This window comes from Cynocephalus volans, chromosome 2, assembly GCF_027409185.1.
Source record: "Cynocephalus volans isolate mCynVol1 chromosome 2, mCynVol1.pri, whole genome shotgun sequence".
NCBI lineage: Eukaryota > Metazoa > Chordata > Mammalia > Dermoptera > Cynocephalidae > Cynocephalus > Cynocephalus volans.
Genome location: NC_084461.1, coordinates 112,934,386 through 112,960,532, shown reverse-complemented (window position 1 = coordinate 112,960,532; position 26,147 = coordinate 112,934,386). Strand labels below are relative to the sequence as shown.

Sequence of the window (26,147 nt, the reverse complement as noted above, 5' to 3'; positions counted from 1 at the left end):
GTAAACTGAGGTTTAAGGAGGGGAGGACTACCAAAAGCTTTAAAAGTGGCTAACTTTGAGAAGTTTTAATTCCAAGAGATTTCCTAGTAATATAGTGAACTTCATATTATTTATCACAGTTGCTAAAAGTTGGACAAACCTAATTTCATCAGTAAGAGATTGGTTTTCTGTTATGTACCTCCACATAACAGAAAAAAAATACTAGTCTATTAAATGCGACATTGACATGACAAAATAGAGCACCCAGGAGCCAGTCCTGCTCCCCTACTCACAAGCTCTGTGACCCCGGTCAAGTTACTGTACTGCTCTGTGTCCTGATTATTTCAATTGCAAAAGAGAGAAAACAGTAGTATCTAGTTTGTACTATTGGAAAGATTAAATTATAAGATGTGAAATACTAGAACAATACCAGGCACTTGGTAAGTACTATTACATAAGTTTTAGCTGTTGTTATTTTATTTTGGAAGGGAAAAAATTAGAAAGTAAACTCTAAAATACAATTTAGATTTATTGTTTTTAAAGTTTCCATATGTACAAAATGTTGCTAACACTTATCAATATATTAATGATCTTCAGGATGATGATTTCAAGTGATTTGTATTAACTTTAATTCTTATCTGTGATTTTAGAATTCTTAAATAATTATGTGCTAGAAAATAATAATGTTTTTTATTTTAAAAACTAATGCACATAATTCTTCCAAGTGGTAGTTTTGGAATTATGTAAGTGACTTTTATGTGAAACAAGTACAGCTTAGAGTTTTAATTTTTTTTATTTATTTTTGTCATGCAGCTGAATTCCATGGCCTTTGTAGTAGTGGAGTAGGTATCACTGTGGATGGAAGAGGTAACTCTTCAATTTTCAATTTTCTAATAATTATAAGATATAATTGTATATCTTTATAATCATACCATTATGAATATGATTATACTTAATATGAAAAAACACTAGCATAAAATAATAAGGGAAATTATCTTCTACAGCAGTGGTTATGAGTTAGAGGACATTAAGTGGTATATTGATTCACATTTTTCATCATGGATAAATATTTATCTATTAAATATAAAACCGTCACTAAAAACTACACCCATGATTTTATAAATACCATTGCTTAAGAAGAGGCTAGAATTGGTATTTAGGTTAAAAAAAATAAGTCAATTTTAAGAGAAAATATTAGATAATGGTGCAGGTAGCATTAGAAAAAAAAAATCTTCAACAGATGTGTGAAAAAATCAAGTTCCAAATATACTGCCCCATTTAGACTATTATGCCTAAGAATATGCATAAGACTACTTAGGCCTAAGAACACTAAAATGTTTCTATTCAGCTAAAGGAGTAGAATTTTTACAGTTATCTGATTTTAAATTTAATACTGTGGTTAACAAAATTCCAATATGGAATATTGAACATTTGAGTATGTATGTGTTTATAATTAAGATGCTTTTTTATTTTAACATATATATAGATTCATCTATATTTTAAATAAAAGTGCAGGGTGCTGTTAATATTCACTTTATATATATATATATATATATATATATATATATATATATATATATATATTATTCTAATTTCATGTTTGAGAAGACTTTAGACAAATTATAGATTAGTCAGTCGTAATGTTGAACCTTTACAATGAATATCCAAAACCAGAATAAAGAAGCAAATTTTTACAAGGGTGTTTTTCCCAAGTATAAAATGAAAGACATTTCTGGAATATTTAAGAAGGTCTTCTAACTTCTTGATGAAAATGGCATCGAAATTCATGCATAGTGATCAAAATTTGATCTGGGGCCTCCTCTTGTTTTAATCTGTCAGTATGGCATCCCCAATAGAGCCAACAGCCTGTTGGAAACGACTTCATCGCTCAGACAAGTACATCAGTCCTCGATTCCCACTGCCCATGAGTAACATGGAGTTGTAGTCACGTTCATGGCTTCTTGTAAAACATCAGGTCCTGAAGCATCCACATTTAAAGTGTCCTCTCCATTAATTTCAACTTATCAACAATGAGAAACACTTATTAAGTATTATATTACTTAGTTGACTGCAAAAAAAAAAAGGAGAGAGGGAGAGATAATAAAATAGAAGTATCCTGTGCCTTCAGGGACCATAAAATTATATAGGCCACCCTAATAAATCTGTGTCTTTTAATTAGATAGTACCTGTCAAGTTGAGTTTTCCTTTGGATTTTGAGCCAACAGCCTATAAATTTTGTTTATTAATTTTATAATAAATACAGGCATATTACATGATTTAATTCTTTGAATTGCTGCCAGCTTCTTTCATTTTTCTTTTGGCTTACCAGTGAAGTGTTCTGTATTTCTCAATTTTATTTTCTTACTCCTCATATTCATTTTTTTTCCTTTCTGAAAGGCATGCAAATTATGAGTTTGCAGAGTTAAATACTTCATATGTTGAATGATTTTTATTAGATCTGCATTTATCAACAAAGAATAAAATGTCTGTGAGCATTAAACTTTCAACATTTAATGCAGATATCAATGAGTGTGCTTTGGATCCCGATATCTGCGCCAATGGAATTTGTGAAAACTTACGTGGTAGTTACCGTTGTAACTGCAACAGTGGCTACGAACCAGATGCCTCTGGAAGAAACTGTATTGGTAAGTAGTTATATTTATACAAGAGCCTTTCATACAGTTTAATCCCATGGATTAGAGGATAACTAAAAATACAAATAAGTCACTAAAACTCGTCATTTACACTTTCTTCTGTTTTCTTTGTAGTATACATCAGTATAAAAGTATTGGAATCAAATTTTGTCACACAGTAATAGAGTTCTTAGTGGTACTGCTTAGTATTTAAAATATTCTTTTCCCAAACGAATGAACACATACTCAATTATTGGCCTATTGTTCTGCTGCTTATATCTTAATCCTATAATTTTTCACTGAGAAATAGACTTCAGAAATTATAGGGCAGTATGGATAATATTAAGTCAAGAAAATAAAGTGTTGCAAGTTGAGAGAACTTTGACTTTATAAAGAAACAGCCATTGCTGCAACATATCTGAACAGGATAATTGAAACAAAGGTATTTTCTTTTTAAATTTATATTAGAATGTTGAAAAAGTTCAAGTATGTAATTTATGTTTATCAAAAGGAAAGGAAGGTAATGTGGAGGTCTGACAATGTTTCATTGTTTTCTATTAGTTCATATATTCAAGGATTTTTGAAGAATCTAGATTTTTCCCATAGAACATTTGAATTCACTTTTCTAAAATGAATATACATTATTATGCATGATAATTTTTACAACTAATCACCAATGACTTTTACAACAAAGTGTTGATTATTATGATTAGAAAGAAATACATGTTTTCTATTTTCTGGCAATAGTTTTTATGATTGAACATATCTACTTGATCTTGAGTTGAAGACATACATACAGATGGATGTATAAAGCTATATTAATATTATGTACTTATGATAGATTTTGATGCCTACTGGGAAGAGCACCAGCCAAAGATTATTGAACATTTCTAAAAATATGCAAAGCAAGCTAGCTTTTATTCACCAGAAGCAAAATCACTTTCAGATTAGCTTCCAAATACATTTGAGAACATGGGTACCCTACTGAAAACAGGAAGATTCAGTGAGCATTCACACACTGAACGCAGGTTATGCAACTACTTACTGAACTCTTTAAGTCGGTATATATATAATTTTGAGAAAAGTTAAAACTAGATTTTAAAAATAAAAAAGCCAAATTCTAGTAACAGAATGTTTTAGTTTGCTAGTGCTGCCATAACAAAGTATCCAAAACTGGGTCACTTAAAGCAACAGATACTTATTGTCCCACGGTTTGGAAGCCTAGAGGTTCAAAATCAAGGTGTCAGCAGCTCCATGCTCTTTGATGGCTGCAGGGGAGAATCCTTCCTTTCCTCGTGCACCTTCTAGTGGTTGCCAGCAGTTCTTGGAATTCCTTGGTTTGTAGATGCATCACTCCAGTCACACGACCAACTTGTCCCCATGTGTCTGCACATTATCTTCTCTCTGTGTGTATCTACCTTTATGTCCAAATTTCCTTTTTTTGTTTGAAAACTGGTCATGTTGGGTTATGACCTACCCTGATGACCTCATTTTAACTTGATTACTTCTATAAAAAACCCTATTTCCAAATAAGGTCACATTCTGAGATACTGGGAGTTAAGATTTCAACATGTATTTTTTGAGGAACACGATTCAATACATAGGATGAAGAAATGGGTAGGAAAATGTGATGCAGTCACTTGATAACACATACAATCGTGGGAAAAATTATGGCCATTCTTAAAATATAGTGTTAATTTTTAAAGTGTCAAGATTTAGAATTGGAGCAAAAACATAACATCCAAAATGAAAAAGATCAGATAAAACATAAAAGTTGATATTATCAGTGGTGATGGAATTATAGGGAATATTTTTCTAATCTCTGTTTTCCAAATCTTTACAGTGTCAGTATATTGATTGATAAGGGACAATTATATTTGCAAGACTAAAAATATACCTGTAAGCAAAAGGAACTCTTCACTTCAAACTACATTTTTTATTTCTTTCTGTTATTAACTACACTTTTAAAAGTGAGATTGTGGATATGAAGGTTAAACTCAATGTAAGCTTATACTCAAGGTTTAGATGATACTCACTAGGCTGTTCTATTCTGCTAAAGGAATATGCAAAATACATAATTAATTTTCCATTAATAACTAATTGTTTCTGAGGTAAAAACACAATGGAAAAAGGTTAGTGAATACCTTTTGTTTAACTGCTGTTTAATGCATTATTTTGGGGAATTTAATCAGGAAAAAGTGAAACAATACCATCTGTTACTTTTATTATACATAGGCAAGTATATAGGCACATGAATGTAACCGTTTCATATATTTCATCAGTGCTTTAAAATACAACCAATATAGTACCATTACAGGACAAAAAGTGGATGAAAGGGTAACAAAGCAATAATGTGCTTTTTCCAAACTACTACATACTTTCCAGGGATTTCAAAACATCTTAAAAAGAGCCACCAGCATAAGAATATCCCATTTGAATAAAACCATATATTTTGCTTAGTATGAAGGAGTCTGCTGTGGTGCAAAGAGACTAAGCCAGAGAGAGGGGTGAGGGAAAAAACAACTGTGGTCCCTGTGATAGATGTTTAAATAGGTGTATCTCCTGTCTTCCCATGGTTGCTTTCAGACATTGATGAGTGCTTGGTAAACAGACTGCTTTGTGATAATGGACTGTGCCGAAACACGCCAGGAAGCTACAGCTGCACCTGCCCACCTGGGTATGTGTTCAGGACCGAGACAGAGACCTGTGAAGGTAAGAGCTGTCTTCCTCTCCTTAGTTGTGAATACCAGAAGATGTATAAACATCAATTACAGTGATGGAGCACTGCAGCAAAAATTAGAGTATTGTTTGAATATCTTCTTTATTTCATAATCTTTTTTCAGCTAATCTGTCAGATTTAAAAATGGAATGCACCTAACCCAGTTTACAAACACTGTCAGTTTTGTTCCCCTCACATAAAATATCAGCAAACATTTAGAACAAACATTTCGAAGTGAAAAAAAAAAAGTAGAAAAGTAAAAGGAGCCATATTGTATTATTTGCTAAAATAAAATGTCAGATTTTTATTTGTTTACTTTGTTTTCCACTTTTTAAAGCCACTCAAGGGTTCAAATTACCCTCCTGGCCAGCCACCAAAAAAAAAAAAAAAAAAAAAAAAAAGAAAGCTATCTAAAACCACTGTGGTGCATGAACCTAGGAACCTGAATTGTAATGGCAAAATAAGCTCTTAGACATTTTATTTATGAAATGATCAATACGCCCAAGACACATTTCAGGCCTTACTAAAAATGGTCACTTTAATTAAATTTATAGTCTAAGAAAATTGTCTTTTTCATGTGATAATCTAAAAGTTATCATTTGGACTTACAGATCATAAATCAATATCTAAAAACTTTTTCCTTTCTTTTGACCACATTTGTCTGCCATGGAAGTTAATTGAATGAGTTAAATGCTGAGAGAAGTCTTCATTTTCAGTGAGATACTGGCGAAGTGATGAGTGCATTCAATTATGTTTTTGTATCTCGATCAAAGTACTGTATATTTCACAATAATCTGTGGCATGACTACCAGTCATTGTTCCTGTTTAAGTCTCACTGTGTGGGCCTGCGGAAGGGGCCCATAACATTCTCAAATCCAATTACTACTTCCGAATTGTAGCTTTCTTTAAAAAAAGGTTTCATCTTTAATTATTGTGAAATAGCCCTTTCCTTATCTGTTAAAGTATTTGTTTCTTAGTGATTCCGCAGCCAAGAAAGCTGCAATAGTAATATTATGCAAAAAGATGTTAACATTCTCTCTTCATCTTACTGTTTAACTTCAAAGCATTCTTGTGAACAGAAACAAGTTAGGACTATTGAACAAGATGCCAAAACACAAATGACTCTGCTGAAGTCAATGAAATGCAATTACAAAGTGCAATTCTAACTTTGGATTGAATTGGAGAGAACACTGAAAAACAGTAATTAGCCTGAAGAAAGAATAAATACAGAAAAGAAAAAGAAAATCTCGGCATAAAATCCCATTTTGCTAAACTTAGTTCTGGTGACTTTCCCCTGTTGTCCAACACCTTTGCAGGAACTTTCTAAAGGGGAACCCTCATTGCGTTCCCAGTTAAAGTACTTGAAGATTCATCTTCATAGATGAACAAGGACACTTAAGAGTTTGAAATATCTTTCTATAGACAAGTGCTCTCTTTTTAAACCAACTAAGGCTTCTCAAATCCATTTAACTGCAGAGTCCTTATTTTCCAGATCTTGCTCTCACTTCTAACACCTATTATCCTTCAAAATTGCTCTGAGAAACGTACTTTGTGAAAAAGTGTTCTAGGCATATTTCCTCCATGATTTTTTTGGAGGGTCAGGAGAAGGGATTTTAAAAGGTTTTTGTTTTTCCCACCTTTCTACACTTCCTTCTCACTGACCTTTATCGGTTGTGTCTACTGTCTGTTGGCGGGGGGAGCTTCTGTAGAATCTCAGGAAACTTTGGAAGCAAGAGCAGCTTAGGATATCATCTTGATTTAACTAGGGAACTGATGATTATTAGAACTGGTTTGCCCATCCACAGCTGCTGTACCCTTTGGTGCTATTGTGAGAGAGATACATAGTGGGGAATTAAACAGATAGGGTCTGATTCTGTTTGGTATGTATACTGAGTTGTCAGTGATTGTTTATAGCATATTCTCTCCATTTGAACAAGACGGAGTCAAAAGGTACTGAGAACTGAAATTCCACTTGCTTACATGAACCAGAGTAGGAGCCAGCGGTGTGTAATAGCATAACACTGGGCGATTACATGTGAATTAAAGAACATGAAAACCAAGTCAGGCAGCAGTGAGCGTTAAAAAGAGTGATCAAAAGGTACTTGTTCTTGATGAATCGGAAACTTTTCTTCATATGAAAACTATTTTATGTTTGTCACTCAATAGGAAAGAAATTCATGTTATATAAATAAAGAAGAAATGATGGAGAAATATTTTTACTTCAGTCCTACGACATTGGTGGAAATAAAAATGATTTGTCATGGGAAACCTAACCAAATAATTGTTATTTCTACACTCTCTTCCCATAGTTATTTGCATTTTTTTGAGAGCTTTGCAAAAAATAGGCCTAAAGGCCACTAATCTCTTTTTCCCTCCTTATTTCTACCATCGCATTCAAACAGTAAATTTGCCTGCCTGAAGCAGTCCTCTTCATTCTGTTCTTTCTTAATTTCCAAAGACGAGACAGGGAATTATTATCAGATTCATTACAAATTCTAGCTTTCTCAGTATATATTTGGTACATTTACTAATTTTGTTTGTCATCCATGTTTTCCACAGGCTACTCTAAATGTATAATAAATAGCAGTAATAATAAAGACTCAAGTTCCTTTATATTTCAGACTGAAGTTACAAAAACTTTATTTTACTTCTTTTTGTTTGAGCTCTGAGTCTGTGAAAGTTAAAATTTTTACAGCAAGCACTGTGGTTTAGATTGTGTTTCCAGTGACATAACTAGTTAAATGTAAACCAGATGTGCTTTGAAGTTTATTTCCAGGAATGTACAGTGAACTGTTTCAATTCCTGGTTCCATGACATTTATAACGTAAAAACATTGTATTTAAAGGAAAACTAAATAGTTGATATTGGTAGTTGTCATTACATGCATTTATAGTTCTTGAGTTCATAATTGCTTAATTTAAAGTAGGGATTTTTTAAATATATAATGTTGACGTTTTTTGTCAGGCTTCTTACAAGTGAAAATAATACAAGAATTACATGTGGTCTATCCTCATATTAGTTATCTACTTCCTTTTTTGTTGACTAGTTCCTCTTTTGCACTGTGCTTTCATGAAAGAATTTCAGTTCTCTGGAATAGATGTTTTTATTACAAATCTGTGCTGTATTTATAGAACCTGGTCTTGTATTTTTTTAAAAAAAGGTTTCTCACTACAAATAACCTGAAAGCAAAATGCATTTACCTTTCCTCAAACGATTTCTATTCAGGAATTAAATCAGTCCTGGATACTTCATTAGTAAATTTGAAGTAGCGAAGAAAGAACATACCTGTTTTCCACATTGATTTTTAAATTTGCATTTCAAGTCCACTGACTTGAGAATCAGATCTGAGCCCTGCCCTTTCAGGATCAGTTTAATTTATATTTGACTTGAGATGTTCAAGAGCAAGTATTACAGTCTTGTTATTTGTTTACATGTTTTCCTCAGTATAGTAAAGTGTTTTATATTAAATTCAGTGAAATGTTTAGAGGAAAAAAAGTATTCTTGTGAACTCAGAAAGCCTAGTGTTCAACATAAAATGTCTTGAGGTATATTAACCTTTTCAGATAATTAACCAAGCAGAGAAAGAATGTGTGTGCCACTTCTTTAAATTGAGTGGTTGAATTTATACTGAACGTGTCTTTGATATTGTTTCTAGTACTTTAACCAAAGCTTGTATTTATTTTTCATTAACTCATGTGTTAAACTATTTAACTTTACAGGCTTGACATTTTCTTTAGTCACCGCTTGAGGACCTAGGCATACTGCAGTTCTGTGTACTCTGACCATCAACAGGAATTGTTTAGATTATGGTATATGATTTGATTTAGGACTCAAGTCAAATTAATGACTGTAGAGGCCTGCTATTTAAAGCACTTACTTGTACTACATCAAATTTTCTAATTTTTATTTTACCAAAATTAGCCGTGTTTGAAAAAACTTACCAGACTAAACATATAAATGTAAACAGGCTAAAGAGAGGGGAAAGTAAATAGGGACTAGAGAAGAATTCTGTACCCACTGAAAGTTTGAGTCCTTGTTTCCTGATTTGTATCCAGGAGTTTGGAATTAAAGCCAGCATTGTGATATTTTGTTTCTAAGATAGGCTTTTTTAATTCTTCAAAGCCTCATGGAACCACAAATGACAGAAACAGTCAACCTATGTTGCACCTGGAATTACATCTTACTGTGGAGGAAAAACTAATCCAATTTATGTAAAGTTGTAGTAATGAAGCACATACTGAAACCTTTCCAAATAAGCTGATCCCTGTGGTCCTCCTGAGTCCCCAGTCGTGTCCATGTGTATCCACACTGCAAAATGCATGTCTCTATTCCCCATTCACTTTACGCCTCATAGATACGTATTAAAATCACAAGAGCCAAGTTTACCAGACATTCTGGCATAGCATGGCTTGTTGTAATAATATTTTCCAGAAACACATGGCAGTCCTAACAGAATCTTTTCCTTCTGGATTGTAGATATAAATGAATGTGAAAGCAACCCATGTGTCAACGGGGCCTGCAGGAACAACCTTGGATCTTTCAATTGTGAATGTTCTCCGGGTAGCAAACTCAGCTCCACAGGATTGATCTGTATTGGTAAGATTCATACACTGTGCTGCTGTTTCAGTGTTGCTGCAAAAATCAGCACACTTACTGTGGATAAAAACAGAATATGATTGATTATAAGAAACTAATAATTAGGAGTTGCATAAGTTGTTTTCTTTCATTATCAAGATAGGAGTAAAACATAATAGCATAAACTAGGCAGCCTCTTACATTTTGTTAGATTCTATGAAGTGTTTCTTTCGTGTAAGTCGATATAGTGTGCTATAAGTTGTAAGCATTTCCATACCACACACAGACTTGTAACCCTAAAAATGCCTTAGGCATCAGTACAATCAAACCCCCACTGCATACATTTTGTAAACAACCTTCAATGATAAACAAAAATGTGGAATTTGGATTCAGTTAACAGGACAAGAATTTGAAGATTTTAAACTTTATAAACACATAGAGGGAATTTATTATTTTTTCCTTTCTTCCATCAATCATAAATTTACAGTCTCCAAGGAAGAGAAGAGAACTGTTTTCTTGCTTTGGAAAAGCTCTAGAGAGAAAGATTTCAATACTTCTAAGCTAACATCTTTTAATATGTCTCAAATCATTTAAGGTCAGTTTTTGATAATAAAAACTGTATATAAAATGAAATAGTCTGATATGTAACTGTAAGGAAAAATTTAGCATGTGTAAGGGGAAAAAACTGTCCCAGTAATTTTTCCCTGCTTCTAGTATCTGTGGCTCTATTCACTAGGCATCCACACCACAATTAATATCATTAGCTAGTCTCTGCCTTTAAAGTGAGCTAAATATATATTCCATATAGGAAGATATTTCAGTTTTACACAATGCCAAATAAGTTGTTTTTGTTTGTTATCTGGCCAAAATGAATTTTCATTTAATATTTGCCAAAGACAGCAGTATTTTCAGTATTATGTCTGATGTTAACCATATTTAGCTGGATGCTGGAGTACCTGCTTGTTACATAAAGAGAAATGACCAAGTCCAAAATTATCAATGAAAACTTTCTCTTTAGAAACGCCAGCCCTTTATTTCCCAATGAGGTACAGCTGGTGAAATGTGAGCCTTGTTCGGCTCTCCATTTTAGGAAGTAGACCGCCATCTGCCTGGGGCATTACTTTTTTTCTTATAGAATTCCAGGTTGGGGGGCTGGGGTGCGGGTTGGATCGGGTAAGGCAGAAATATTTTTGCTAAGCCGCAATTTCCAACTGAGATGGAGTCATTTTGTTATGCAAAGGAAATGAACTCAGCATTAGTCAATTAATGTCTCAGAAAACTAAATCTGTATGCCACTTGAGCATCAAAGATACCTTAGTTTTTGCTTCATCGTATAGACTTCTGTTATTTTGGCCTTTTGCTCTTATAGTTATTAATGAAACAAGAACAAAGACTTTTTACTCCCAAGTCATATGTCATTCTTCCAAGTGCCAACAACTAAATACCAACGTATTTTTCTCAGCCTGTGTGGTATGTGTTTTCATTCGTTATGATCAAATTTGTATGTCCCAGCCTAGAGCTGCTCAGAAATAAATTTACCTAATATTTTAAAATTTTAGAAATCATTTTATCTACTTTTTTAATTAAAAAGAGAATTCTAGTTGAAAAAAGGAAATAAATAGTAAAATATACATAGAAAAAATTAAGAATGTATTTTTTTTAATAGGACTGTCAGTGGCAGTAATTGGTGCCTACAACTTTCTCTTTCACAAGGTCCAGGTCTCTACATTTTGAACTGAAGAAAAATTTCATGATGTGCTTCTAATTTAAAATAAAGTTAGACCACATATGAATTAATTGGACTTTAAGAATATTTAAGGTTTTAGAATCTATTCTTCAAACTTTCTAAATATAAATCATCTTAAACTATTCTGCAAACTGCTTTAAAAGACTGTTGTGTTCTGGTTGCTGTGATAAAATATAATAGAACAGTAAATGTGATTAATCTTTTCTGCATTACACTGCTCTGGCTTGATGGTTGTGAGTAATCTAGACTGGTTTCCCTTAGCTTTGGCCTGGGCCTGCACTCTGTCCTCAACCTGCACGGACGTGACAAGGGCACTGGCTCCCTGCTGTCAAATCCAGTGGTCTATTCTTTCCTCATCTTAGACTTTTAGCAGTATTTGGCATCACCCATCACTCACTCCTTCTCAAGAAGTTTTCCATTTTTGGCCCCCCAGCCATGACTATTTTCTTCTCCTTTCAATTTTCTGGCCTGTTTTCTCAGTTTCCTTTGCTAAGTCCTCCTCATCCGCTTGCCTTCCAATCTGAAGTGCTCCATCACTTAGTCCTTGAACCTGTTCGCTTCTCTGTCCACATTCATCCTTAGATAGCCTCTGCCTTGACTCAGATTTACTGCTCTACCCTCAATGTCTCCACAAATTCCAGACTTGTATTCCCAACTGTCTGCACAGTGTCTCCACTTAGATGTCTAACAGACATCTCAAACTTAACATGTCTAAAACCAAATTCCTATCTTATGGCTTGCACCTGTGTCTCCTAGAAACATTTCCATTTTTGCAAATGGCAGCTCTGTTCCTCCAGTTGCCACTCCCCAAAACCTCAGCATGATCTTCGACACCTTTTTCTCCAACTGCACATCAAATCCAGCAGCAAAACCTATTGATGGTACTTGAGGTTTATCCGTATTTCAACCACTTGTCACCAGCACCAACAACAACCTCTAATCCAAGTCACCATTATTTCTCTTCTTGACTATTACTGTAGCCTCTATATATTACCTTTCCCTCCTCCCATAGTTGCTATTCTACAGTCTATTTTCCACATAGCTACCAGGTAATTCTTTTAAAACATCAGTCAGAACATGTCATTCCTTTGCTAGAAACCCTGTCTGTAAAAACCTTGGCTTCTCAACTCGGAGTAGGAGCTCACATCTTTGTCAAAGCCTGTGTCTCCTCTTGATCTCGCTCCTGCTGTGTGTGTCTCCCACAGCTCTGCCTCCCTCCCCTCCAATGGAGCCATACTTCTTGCTCAGACGTATCAGACATGTGCTCACCTGAAGTCCACTGCACTTGATCTCTCTGGCTGAAATGTTTTTCACCCAGGTCTCCTTGTTTTGTTTTCTTTATGCCTCTGTTCAGATGTCACATTATAAATCAGAACTTCTCTTATCATCCTAGATAAATTAAGTCTTTCTCCCCTTTACACCATCAATCTGTTTACCCTGCTTTATTTTTTTCAGAGTTCTTAACTAACCCCTTACTGTTTATCTATGTCTATATGTAGTATGAACACATGACAAACAGAGAGAGGACAGAGATGGAGAGAGAAAGCTGTATAGGGATGGTGGCAGGGGTGTCATCTATCATTGGATTTGTGACTTTTAAGTGTTGGCGCAGTACCAACTAAAGAAGCATGGTGCTATAGAATGAGGGCTCTGGAATCAGACTGCGCGAGTTTCAATCTTAATGCTTACACTATACTGGCTAGGTGACCTTGGGTAAATTAGTGAACTCCTATGTGCCTCAGTTTTTTTAATCTACAAGTTGTACATAACTCATAGGGTTGTTTTAACAAGTAAATAAATTAACACATGGAAAGCCTTTGTCACTACCGTAATAAATCTTAGCAATTACTATTACAATTTATTTTATGTAAAATGACTACAGCCAAGGTGATAAATCAGTAAGTAGTCTGGGTCATTATAAGACCATTTAAATACACAGTAGCCTAACACAAGCGTCTCTGTTTCCTCTGTGCTATGGAATTTACAGGTGTAAGCCTATCAAAAGCCTGTAGTTTGAGACCTGAAACGAATGCTGATGAGCAAACCTTTTTCACTTGTGTACAGTTTTATACAAACTGAACATCCAGCCAGAGAGAAAAAAGCAAAGGAACTGTCCAACTCTTCTCCACGCCTGTGCCCCATAACTTTTTGTATCCAGCCAAGGAGAGAGTTGTTGTTTGTTGTAACCTCTCTCCAAAAGGGTTTGGGCTGTGTTGACCTCCTGTTCCCTGCTGCTGTGTTCTCTCTAGGGAATCAGAAATGACTCCTCCTATCATAGGCCCGCCAGTTTTATTGTAACTCCCTTTCCACATTTGTGGGCATTATTTTTGTTTTTGTTTGTTTTTATTGTTGAATTTAGAAGTAAAGCCAGCCGTATCTGCACATATTATTAAATGAGTTTTAAAATACATACTGGAAGAAAATACTTTTTCTTTGTCATTTCCCAAGTTTGTGTGCCACAATATGCCATTAAGGTTTTGTAGGTAGGTTCCACTACCTGCATCAGAAACACCTGAGGAGCTTGTCACCATGCAGATTCCTGGGCTGCACACCTGGAGACTTATAAGTCTGCATTTCAGCAAGACTTTTGGTAATATTATGCATACCTAACTGTTTTATAACGAAAACTTCATATATGATTTATTTTAATCAATTAGTATTTGTTGTGTCAACTTTGACTTGATTCCCTATTACTGCTTCAAAATCAGTTGTTTATTATTTGTTCACTTGAAAAACTTTTTATTATGCTGACTGCACATTATTCTCTCTAATGCACATGGAGTAAAAATTTTAAAGTGCCCAGAATTTTACTGGGGACTCTTATTATCCAAAAGAAGGAACTTACCTTTGAATGTGGAAACGGACTCTAAAAAGTTAGGAGTGGTTATGCCTGGATGGTCAGACTACAGGTGATTTTTATATCTTCTTTGTGCTTTCTGTTTCTTCAAATAGTTTACCATAAAGATGTTTTTTGTTTTTCGGGTTTTTTTTTTTTTTTGGCGGGGGTGGTGGTGTTTGCAGCTGCCCAGTACAGGGATCCAAACCTCTTGACCTTGGTGTTACAACACCACGGTCTAACCAACTGAAACATGTATTGTTTTTTGAGCTAGGGATAAATCTACATATACATATGCATAGTAAAATGACTGAAAGAAGATATACCAGATATTAGCCCTGGGTCTGTCTTCCTGATGGTTTTATAGATAATATTTATTTTCTTCTTTGTTTTTTAGGGTTTATTCCTTTCAAATTACTCATCAGATAGTTATTTTCTGTTGGAGAAATACTGGCTCCTCTATAATAGGACATTTATTGTGTGCGTTTATTTGGTAGGGAATTAAGAAAGAAAGGGATTTTCTGAAGGATTTTATTTGATAAAATCTTAAATATCAAAGCTTTGATCATAAAGGATAAATCTTGTGAATATTTTTCACACAAGTGATGGTCTTATCATTGTAATGATCATGTTTCTAAGTACCACCATAAAATCTTAAGCAACTGTATATCAGTAGATATCAATAGATATAATCCCAGAATATAAATAGATATAATTGTATTAATTACCATATCATGTCAGATATGTATATAGAAAAATATTTGATTTTTCATGTATGTATAATATACCGTATTTGAATACATGCATATGTATGTTCAAAGGAATATGTTATTAAAAGTTTTGAAAATTAATCCTGCTGTTTTTTAAATATTGTAACAAATACCTTTGGTGTACACAGCAGCATTATATTTTCTTCAGCGATAAGAACTCCCCACCCTTTCCTATTCCTTTTCAGACAGCCTGAAAGGGACGTGTTGGCTCAACATCCAGGACAACCGCTGTGAGGTGAATATTAACGGAGCCACTCTGAAATCCGAATGCTGTGCCACCCTCGGAGCTGCCTGGGGGAGCCCCTGTGAGCGGTGTGAACTAGGTAGGAGCCTGACCAAGTGGCATTTAAAAATTGTAAAGTGACCAGGATTTTACTGGGGACTCTGCTATTCAAAAGAAGGAACTTTACCTTTGATGTAGAGACAGACTCAAAAGCTTCTCCCTCAACTGGGCACCTTTCCTTAGTGAAGAAGACCATAAAATCATTTACCCTTCCTAAAGTGTCTGTTCTGGTTAGCTTTTTTTTTACCTCTTGAGATGTGCATTTGGTTTATCCTGCTATTACAAGCAGACCTTCTGAATAATTTAGACAACGAAGGGAATCATCTAGAATGTAGTTGCGAGATGGTAACTGTCTGTATCCTCCAGTATCTTGTGTGCATGTCTCAGGAGGTCATGATGACTCTTTCCCTTGAATTTTTTATTTACTTGTAATTCAGTTGTCAATGTGAGAGCAAAAAGGAATGGTGGGGAAAATGATGATAATCTCAATATGGGTCAACACTGATGGAGCTACCACAGCAAGTCTTGTGCTCTACTGAACTGAAGAAGGGATAGCTGGAGTCCTTGGCCTCTAAAACCCCACCTTGTGGTTTTTGTTCAGTTCAATTTAGATTCTATTATACTGTTCCTTGAGCTTAAAGCAGTTGTATTTTCTTTTATATTGAAGTAAAAATATGTCCTATTGTTCTTACAGATACCGCTTGCCAAAGAGGGTTTGCCAGGATTAAAGGTATTACTTGTGAAGGTGAGTGTATTCTTGGATGACATTGTAGATGTTTAGGACAGTACATAAAATTCACATTCATGCTCAAACGTTCAAGATATTTGTTATTTTTGAAAACCTTTAAATTTCAATAAAAATACTGTAATCAACAATTCTTTACCGTAATACTCTTAGGAAACAGCTTAAAGTTTCCCATTCTCCTCTTTATGTAGTTGGGGAAATTTCATAAAGATGTCGCTAGCCTTTACAGCACCATACAGCTGGCAGAGGAGCACGTCTGGGCTGTGTTTTATGGACAAGCAAGGCTGTGGTGATTTTCACGGCTCGTACCTAGGAAACCTGGTGGCTGGGCTGTGGAATATTTCTGTTTAACTCCAGTAATAATCGACATTGTATTGCATATTGAATGTGCTATACAGGAAGTAAGACTACACCTGCTTTTTCTATTTGTCACATCTTTCCCCCTCTGCTTACTCCATTTCCCTGCAGATGTTAATGAATGTGAGGTGTTTCCTGGCATTTGTCCAAATGGACGCTGTGTCAATAGCAAAGGATCTTTTCATTGTGAGTGCCCTGAAGGCCTTACGTTGGATGGAACTGGCCGTGTGTGTTTGGGTAAGACTCATGCCCTCGTGTATTTTATACATGAAACTAGCCATGAATTTTCTTGTCCTTTGGGCAGTGGCCCGTTCAATACCACTGAGTCTGTACATAGGAAAATGTGCTTTAAAATGAGATGTTTTGAGGGAAATCACTAGAGGATTTTTAAAAGGGAATATATTTAAGTGAAACTGTTTCTGTTTAATACAAAAATTTGGTACAGCTCAAAAATCCATCTCAAAAGTTTCAAATTCTCTAATCAGATACTTTAGGAAGGTTCAGTCTTTCACATTTAGTTAACTGGAGTTTTTTTAAAACTATGTATGTTTTGAACGCAGAAAAAAAATTGGGGACTAGTATTTTAAAAGTTAACATTTATAAGTTCATTGCAGCTGCACTGTTAAGACAACGGGAAAAGTCATGGGCAGAGTTATGTTGTTTTTGTTTGAAAACACTCACTGATCCTGATCTTTCCTTTAACTCCTTTAAAGATTAAATTTTCTTAATGCCTTATTTTTTAAATATCTGAAATAAGAAATCTTTCTTACAACACCGTATTATAGGAATGGTTATTTGTTCTTATTCTTTATCGGTAAATGAACTTGAATTTCATAATTGAAAAAGAAACTTCTATCAATTCTATATTTTTTGTAAACAACAATTTTTCATTTTTTTCAATAAGCTACAAACCGTAAATTTTTAATTTGAAAAACAAGTTTACATAGGTTTGTATTTAAAATTTAAGCTTGCAGACAAAGCATGAGCAATGGTGGCATTATATTTAATGAACTTTAGGCATTAAATATATCTATGGTTTTTAAATTACTAGTAAGAAAAAAGTTTGCAATGCTGTACAGTGTAGTTATTATAATTAACATATCTTATTTTAAATTAATTTTTGACAGCATGTTTAAATTGGGAAGAAAGCATGACTGTAAAATTATATGGAGTTATTTACAAAGCATAATATGCAAAGTACTAAAATAGACAAATACTTTTCAAATTTTTAAATCTTTAAAAAATTATCTAAATATTATGTACAATGTTTAGAAAAAAATAAATATCTTTTGAATATGGCAAAATAATGGTGTCAGTATGGTCAAATGATTAGTGAAATCAAGTTGCCTTCAATAACCAAAGGATGTAAAATATGAAGATATATCATTGATTGTAAATTATCATTCAATGAATAAATTTCCAATAACATCACTCAAAATCAAAGCCTTTGTAATAATCTGAAAGGATATATTGGATTCTTCATCCTTATACTTTTGTTAAATATTTTTCTCAGTACTCAAATTATGCTACATTAATTCATTCTGTCTGGAGATACAAGAAAGTTTCAGTGAAAGATTGGCGTATGAAAATGTAAAATATTCTGAGAATGAAACTGGTGGTAAATTGTTCTGATAGGACTTCATCTAAATCAGGGATCCCAAACCCAAATGCTTGCTGGAGCCAGGCAGGTAAATAAGGGAGTGAAGTTGTAATAGGGAGCGGTGGGGACTGCAGCAAACCGCAGAGCACATGTACCATCCCAAGGTTTCCACATCATATTTTAATTTCAGTGCAAGCCAATCAAAGCATTTATAAACCTTTTGTGACCAGTGTGCTGATTCCCGATGTAAATATTGATATGAATCTCAGTAGTAAAAACATAGGATTACTCCTCCAGGCTATCGTAACTTTTTACATACTTTCTCAAATGCCTCTCCCCACCCCCAGTTTATACCAGAATGGTTTCTTAAGCAAATTACTTCAGTGACCTCAGAAACAGTGTGACTCAGACTACCTGTACTTATATAAAACTTTCACATCTTGTGAAGATCCTTATTTCCCTGGTGACAGTGCTTAGTGGCACTGGCTATAACTGAGACCAGCCCTGAGACCCTTGTAATAATGAGACTGGATTACTGTCACACTTCAATCAGGCAGAGAATGTGGCTTTTTGGTTAGAGGTAATATAGATATAGAGGCAGAAGTACCTACTGTGAATATTCAGTCTTCAAATCAAAATGAATATTTACCACAATTATTTTTTCTTTAAAAATAGGACTTTTTAGTTGCAATACTTGGAAATGTTTCTAACTGTAGACTAAAGGCAGTTGCTAAAGTTGATGTTACCTTTGGTTGAGAACTTGAAAGAATCAGTATTGACAGTAACTAAAATAGTAAACATATTAATTTATTTATGTGTACATTTCTATCAGGGATCTTTATTTCTCTGTTAGATAGTTTTCGGGTTGAGAACAGGATTTAATGTCTTGAAATGCTCTTATCAAATAAATCATGTTATTTGATTAAGTAAAACCTTTTTTGAACTCATTATCCATATTTGTAGTTAAACAATCAAGTGTTTGAATGTAGTTTGACCAGAGAATCTCTTGGCTAACAGATGATGTGGTATTTATAGACTGTGCTGGTTTACCCTTTTTTATGACTGTTTATTGATGTTCTGAGGTCCTAGCGAGCACAGACTAAGCACTGAAATGTTGGTATGTTTCAAAGCTGAAGGGAAAATATGATATTTAAACAAATGATTTGGCTCCTTAATACGACAGATTTCCATAATCTAGGGCAAAAATCATGATGCAAAATTTAAATTTGACAGGGGGAAAAAAAACTTTAAATGCAGTAATATCATTCCTTCTTTTATAAAGCAATTTTAATAGTTGTACCAAATTGGTAAATAGATCACAGCTGATCATTCACAGTTTATGACTAGGATCTGACAGGACTGCTCAAAAGTCACCTTAAGCAATTTAGTGAACAAGGAGAATCTGTCACTGAAGTTATTTTACTCTTTCTGAAGAGAGCAATACAAAAAAGGGATGATGGGCGATGGCCTGAAGGAGTCCTGTCATGAGGGGACCTTATCTTCCTGAAGGTTTCTGATGAGAATTAAGTAGTACTGAAGAGAACCCACCTTTGCTCTCCCTAAATGACTGCTCTCACAGAGTCCATCCCAGGAGTGCAGGGACTGTAGGTCTCGCCCACCAGTGCATCCCCAGGGCCCAGCGACCTGCCTGGTGCTGAGCACATGCTTGGTGTATGAACATTCAGTGGGTGTTTTGGCTTATTCTCCAACTGTGGTCTCGCTCTCGGTGTAGATATCCGCACGGAGCACTGTTACTTGAAGTGGGATGAAGATGAGTGTATCCACCCTGTTCCTGGAAAGTTCCGCATGGACGCCTGCTGCTGTGCAGTCGGGGCAGCCTGGGGCAGCGAGTGCGAGGAATGCCCCAAACCCGGCACCAAGGAGTACGAGACCCTGTGTCCCAGAGGGCCTGGCTTCGCTAACAGAGGGGACGTTCTTACCGGGCGGCCATTTTACAAAGGTACCTGCCTGGGTCCCTCTGCACTGACAGGACGCCTTCCATATTCTCTGAGAATTGCTTATTCCCAGCCTTATGGCCCAGGAGTCCATAGCACCTGCGTGAGACGGTATCGAAGTAAAGCTAGAAAACAGGCTGCTCCTCTGGCTTCTGCTGTTCCTTGGTGTTCCCTCCCACAGCCTGAGGAGAGGTGGCCCGACAGCTATGTCCCCAGCAAAAAGTCCTCTGTCCCCACTTACCTTTACAAGACCAGAAATAAAGGGATCAGAACTCTTTATTGAGAATATAGAGTCTTTCACAGTGGAAACTTTTTGTGTGGTGTCAGTGTGACCATTGAAGAGCTGATATTTTTATTTGGGTGCATTATTTTTTTTCCATCACTATAGATTTTTACCTTAAAGTAGTGGACCTACTCTTTTATATCAACCAGCTCTACATTGCAGCTTTGTTCTGCTTTTAGATATCAATGAGTGCAAAGCATTTCCTGGGATGTGCACCTACGGAAAGTGCAGAAACACGATTGGAAGTTTCAAGTGCCGTTGCAACAGTGGCTTTGCTCTGGACATGGAGGAAAGAAACTGCACAGGTGAGGCAGCTCTGCTATTTTGTTTGGTAAACCTGGGCTCTCTTTCTTCCGCTCTCTGAAAATACTGCCTTCAAAAGCCCATCCTCTCACTGAGAACATGTAAATTTTGATTTTTATTTCTTCTCCCTACACATAAACCAGTCCTCCAAATAAACTTCTGTGAGAAACCTGCAAAATAGCATGAAAATGCTGTTTATTTATGGGAAAAGTATAAAAATATGATTTTGAAAATATATGAGTACTACAGAATATAACCATTAAATCCACAGCAATTATATAAACTCGAATAGTATACTTCTAACTTCTTTCCTGACCTCCACACCCTCTCATGTCCCTATCTGGTCCCTTTCTTCTTTATTGAGATCAAATCTGATGGCCAGTACCCTTCTTGCACAGCCTTCTCTCTGGTTTCAGAGGCCGGGAAGTCCAAAGTCCAGGGAACACATCTGGTTCCATCCTGGCTCTGTCCTAGTGGTGACTGCAGCAATTCAGAGTATCCCATTTCAAAATAGCTGAACAGAGAGAGACTAATCTCTCATGTGTTCTTCTTTTAAAACCCTCAGAACCACACCCATGACCACCATTATTAATCCATTTACTAGGCATGGTCCTCAGAATCTAATCACCTCTTCAAGGCCCTACCTTTCGATTACCATAATAGGATTTTCCACCTTCAGCAGTTACAGTGGGGATCAAGCTACTGATATGTAAAACTATGTCAGCCTATAATAGGGCAATAGAGAAAGTCTCTGGGGGAAAGCAGAGACTGAGCACCCCCAAAAGAACACGCACAAGTTATGCACTAAATCTTATGAGAGAAAAACTTAAAAATTAAATTCATTGTAATAAAGAGAGAGTGGCAGAAGCATATTTCCCCACTGTGACAAATTTTTGGATTTAAAATTTTTAACTTTTAATTTTTAAATTAAAAAAATTTTAAATATGCCATGTTTAAACATATATATATATGATTTATTGGAACATGACTATGTTTAAACATAGGCATGACTTTTCTATCAAAAAGTCTTAGTTATTAGAATGGGAGATTTTTCAGAGAATCCTGTTTTTAAGCATATAGACACGGCTCTTGAAGATTTTTATTTACTGTAATATATAAAAGGTAACAAACACAAACTGTCATTTTCCTTTATTTTTTAAAAAATCAGACCAGTAAGCTCTTCACATCTGAATGTAACACAAAAACCCAAATTGGGGCATACCCAATGGCCCTGCCACATATGTGTGCCCTCTGGCTCAGGTTAGCTGCTGGTATGTGACCCTGGGCTGTCTCCCTGTGATCTACAGCACCTGCTCAGGGGCAGTAGCCCTGTCTCCTCAGCCTCCCACCAGGGATGCTGCAGAACCAGCAGTGCCTTCAAGTCCCTCACAGGACTTCATTCCAAATTTATGCTGCTTCCACACTTGCTGCCTGCGTCCTTCGGCCCATGCCACAGTTGCTTGGTTCATTTTTCTGTTACCATTTCTAAGCCACAAAGAGAAATCCACAATTCCAGAATTCTTAAAGGTGGAAAGTCACCACCTGCCCGTTAACTGTGACAGTTATGGCAGTTGGAGAAAGGAATGCGTGTAAGGCTCTGTCCCCCTCTATCTGATCTACTGAAACCACATCCATGCGCTTTTAGCCACTGATGTCCTCAACATTTCAAGCGTGTGGCACTTCATGTGGAAGACGAGATCGCTCTCGACGGCCTTTGACGCCTTCTCATCTCATTCTGTGTTTTTGTTTCTTTTAAACTGTGTGACGCAGACATCGACGAGTGCAGGATTTCTCCTGACCTCTGTGGCAGCGGTATCTGTGTCAACACCCCTGGCAGCTTTGAGTGCGAGTGCTTCGAGGGCTACGAAAGTGGCTTCATGATGATGAAGAACTGCATGGGTAAGCCAGCCCAGCATGCCTGTTCCACTCACCTTTGCCTGTTTCAGAGCTGTGAAGGGCAAGTTCGGCCTGGAGCAGGGGGGACAGGGAGGAGACTTAAACGTCAGACAGGAAACCTGCTCCCAGATAGCTCTCGAGGAGCCCCAACCTCCTGACACCTTAATGACAGCAAGATGTTGAAACTAGATTGTTTACTCATAGTGCCAAAAATCAGTTTTTAGATTTTGAGTGACCCCAAAATTTGTATTGTCATGTTAATCCGTGTTATTTCCCTTATTTGTGTGTTATTACAAACGCTTTTGACATTCCCAGCCTTTTAGCCCACTGCTTCATTTTCAGTGGCTTTTAGGACTCACCTCGTAGGATGGATTGGGTGATGAGTCTACGATTTTTCTTTCATTTTGATTAGAGACATAGACATAAAGCAAATATTGTTTATTTTTACCTCTTGTGAGCCTGCTCATTTCATGAAAGTGAATTTCTTGATAGCTTGATATCTTTAAGAGAAGGATGTTTACAATTTTTCTACTGGTAGTAGGAAAAGTGAGGAGAACATTATTTCATCTCCTGTTAATTGTATCTCTTACATTTGATGCACACACCTACCTCGGCTGATATTCTCTCTCCCATGCTGTATGCGTGAATATTGTTTTCCTCAGAGTTCTTTAATGGATCTCACGTTTTTACCTTTCAGACATTGACGAATGTGAACGTAACCCTCTCCTTTGTAGGGGTGGCACCTGTGTGAACACTGAGGGCAGCTTTCAGTGTGACTGCCCACTGGGACACGAGCTGTCACCATCACGTGAGGACTGTGTGGGTGAGTTTGTCCCCTCAGCACATAAACCCACCGAGCACACTGGTAAAACATCAGGGATCAATTCTAACAAACTTGTTGTTTGGGGGCACGTGAAACAGAGCTTATTAAAAGTTGGAAATTCAGATTCCCTACATCTGGATTTGGGCTGTGTCTTTAAAGGATGCTTCAGTGACACACTGAAAGGAGTTGGCATTATTCTGGTGACTGTCCCTCTGTGAGGGGCCTTGTGTAAGACCATGTGGTTCCATCCTCCAGGTGGGAGAGAATGGGAAGGTTGCCCCTGGTCAAAGGGCTGCCCTCTGATTGCTCACCTGTGCACACACCTGTGCACTGTGTGTCCCCCGCCCAGCGTCTTCTCCATCCACTCAGGCTGAGTCCACTCTGCACCCCTGTGTGTACTCATGGATCTTCCACATCTGTGTGAATGTGTGAGCTCCCTCAACCCCTACTTCTCACAGAAACCCCATGCTCTCTCCTAGCCCTGAGCTCAGTAGGGATGGCAGAGGGATTTGAAGAAGACTAATGGCTGCTCTTTGAGCATTCCAGCCTCTTGCTTTTCATAAATGTATGAAGGCCTCTGGGCTTACCGTGTTCTAATATACTGGCTTTAAAACTTTGATTTAGTCAGGAAGTATTTTCTTCACAGGAACTCTTTCTTGAAACTAAGCAGACCAGCTTAAAATAGACCAAATCACACACCACATTTAATAAAATAATTTGAGCACACTTTGTTAATACATATATATTTATTTATAAGCCATATACATCATGCATCACAAACAACCAAGATTCATTCTGAGAAATGCATTGTTAGGTGATTTCATCATTGTGCCAACATCATAGAATGTACTTACCCAAACCTCGATGTCATAGCCTACTACACACCTAGGCTATATGCTATAGTCTATTGCTCCTAGCCAGCTTCACCACAAACATGTGAGTAATGCATTGTGCAATGACATTACTGTGGCTACAATGTCACTAGGCAATAGAAGTTTTTCAGCTCCATTATAATCTTATGAGATGACCATAGTTTATGTTTTCCATCAGTGACTAAAATGTTGTCATGCAATACATGACTCTATATTGCTATGCTAATATATGAAGTGAATCTTACATCAACTAAGCAGACATTTTAAAAGATGGATTAAAAGTTTTGAATATTTTTATTTCATTTTAATAGTTGTAGGAAAAAATTTGTCACACTGATAACTACAGAATATTTATTCACTGTTGAACATATTGTGGTTCAGTGATTTAGGAACCTGTTTCTAAGTTCAGTTTATTTCTTACTTAGTTTTTATGAATCTTGTAGCTGGAAAAAAGTACCCCTCAAAGTTACAATGCACAGTATAAAATATATATTTCTGTACAACATAAAATATTTACTTAATGATCATAATAAATCCATGTCACATAGTCGTCTTAGTAATTTTGAGAATTTGGGATGAATTTCTTGTTATATATAATTGTATTGTTATTGTTTTTACCTTATATTATGTCTGACAAGGAGCTCATAGGAGGGAATGTGTCACACTGCCATTTCCTTGCTGTTCTCTTGTGATTGCATTATTAGTACTAGTTTATTGCGCAGATCTCTGCATGAGTTTTTTAAAGGCACTTGCCCATCTTATAAGAGTTTATTTTAAAATAGGCAATATAATTTGTAGATCCACCTGGTACGTACATACAATGTGGTGAAAACAAGTAACAAGTGAGGGCACTTTGTCATGCCTCTCTTTTATGGAGCCAGCCATCTTCCCTCAGGAAACTTCAAGTTATGTAGGCAATACTTGACCATTTAATAATGACCAGGTGAGCGTGACAGTATAAATTCATATATTAAATAGTAGTAAGCTTCATTTCTGGCATGTGCCAGATCTCCATGGTCTAACATCATAGTCTTGAGCAACAAGTGGGTAGGTAAATTTAATTAAAATTAAATTGCATTAAAAATTCCTTTGTCATGATGTCCATGTTTGAATGCTCAATAGCATAAGGACAGCATAGATATAAGAGTTTCATCATTGTAGAAAGTTCTGCTAGACAGAAGTGTTGTAGGTAGAGATAACAGAAGTAGAGATTCGAGCGTTTTCTTTGAACAGCAAAGAGATCATCTTACTTCCTCCTGAAGTATGCAAACCCCATGCAGACCCCTGCCCCAGTGAAGCACATTCATGATGACTTCAGTGATTTGGCTGTTGCGTAAGAATGTTAATTCTGTGTATCTGTTGTAGATATTAATGAATGCTCCCTGAGTGACAATCTCTGCAGAAATGGGAAGTGTGTGAACATGATTGGAACCTATCAGTGCTCCTGCAATCCTGGATACCAGGCCACGCCAGACCGCCAGGGCTGTACAGGTAAGGAGTGACAAGCAGGTCTGAAACTTGTATTTTTCAAGTCATCTAGGAAAACTTTTGGCGCTGAATATATAATATAATGAAGCCTATGAGAATCCTGTGTCCCAAAAATGAATCTAAGAATGGGAGCAGATCTCTAAGATGCCGTGGTTGGTTCGTTTTGCAGTGGATTCACTGGTCTTATTTTAGAAAATGCTCTAAACTCCATAGTTATTGTATTTCTGAGTTCTTTAATCTTGAGGTACTGGAGTTAAATGTCAAATGGAATGCTGTTTAAAAG

General features: G+C 36.1%; 1 protein-coding gene across 1 annotated transcript in view; it reads left to right on the top strand.

Moving 5' to 3' along the window:
- Positions 1–26,147, top strand: part of FBN2 (fibrillin 2) — a 230,172-nt gene that overhangs the window by 140,272 nt on the left and 63,753 nt on the right. Inside the window, exons 17-28 of the mRNA XM_063085746.1 lie at positions 793–846; positions 2,499–2,624; positions 5,199–5,324; positions 9,808–9,927; positions 15,445–15,582; positions 16,237–16,287; positions 16,756–16,881; positions 19,977–20,204; positions 20,662–20,787; positions 22,556–22,684; positions 23,379–23,504; positions 25,742–25,867. Of these exons, the coding sequence (XP_062941816.1) occupies positions 793–846; positions 2,499–2,624; positions 5,199–5,324; positions 9,808–9,927; positions 15,445–15,582; positions 16,237–16,287; positions 16,756–16,881; positions 19,977–20,204; positions 20,662–20,787; positions 22,556–22,684; positions 23,379–23,504; positions 25,742–25,867 (1,476 nt within the window). The remainder of the gene's footprint in view (positions 1–792; positions 847–2,498; positions 2,625–5,198; positions 5,325–9,807; positions 9,928–15,444; positions 15,583–16,236; positions 16,288–16,755; positions 16,882–19,976; positions 20,205–20,661; positions 20,788–22,555; positions 22,685–23,378; positions 23,505–25,741; positions 25,868–26,147) is intronic.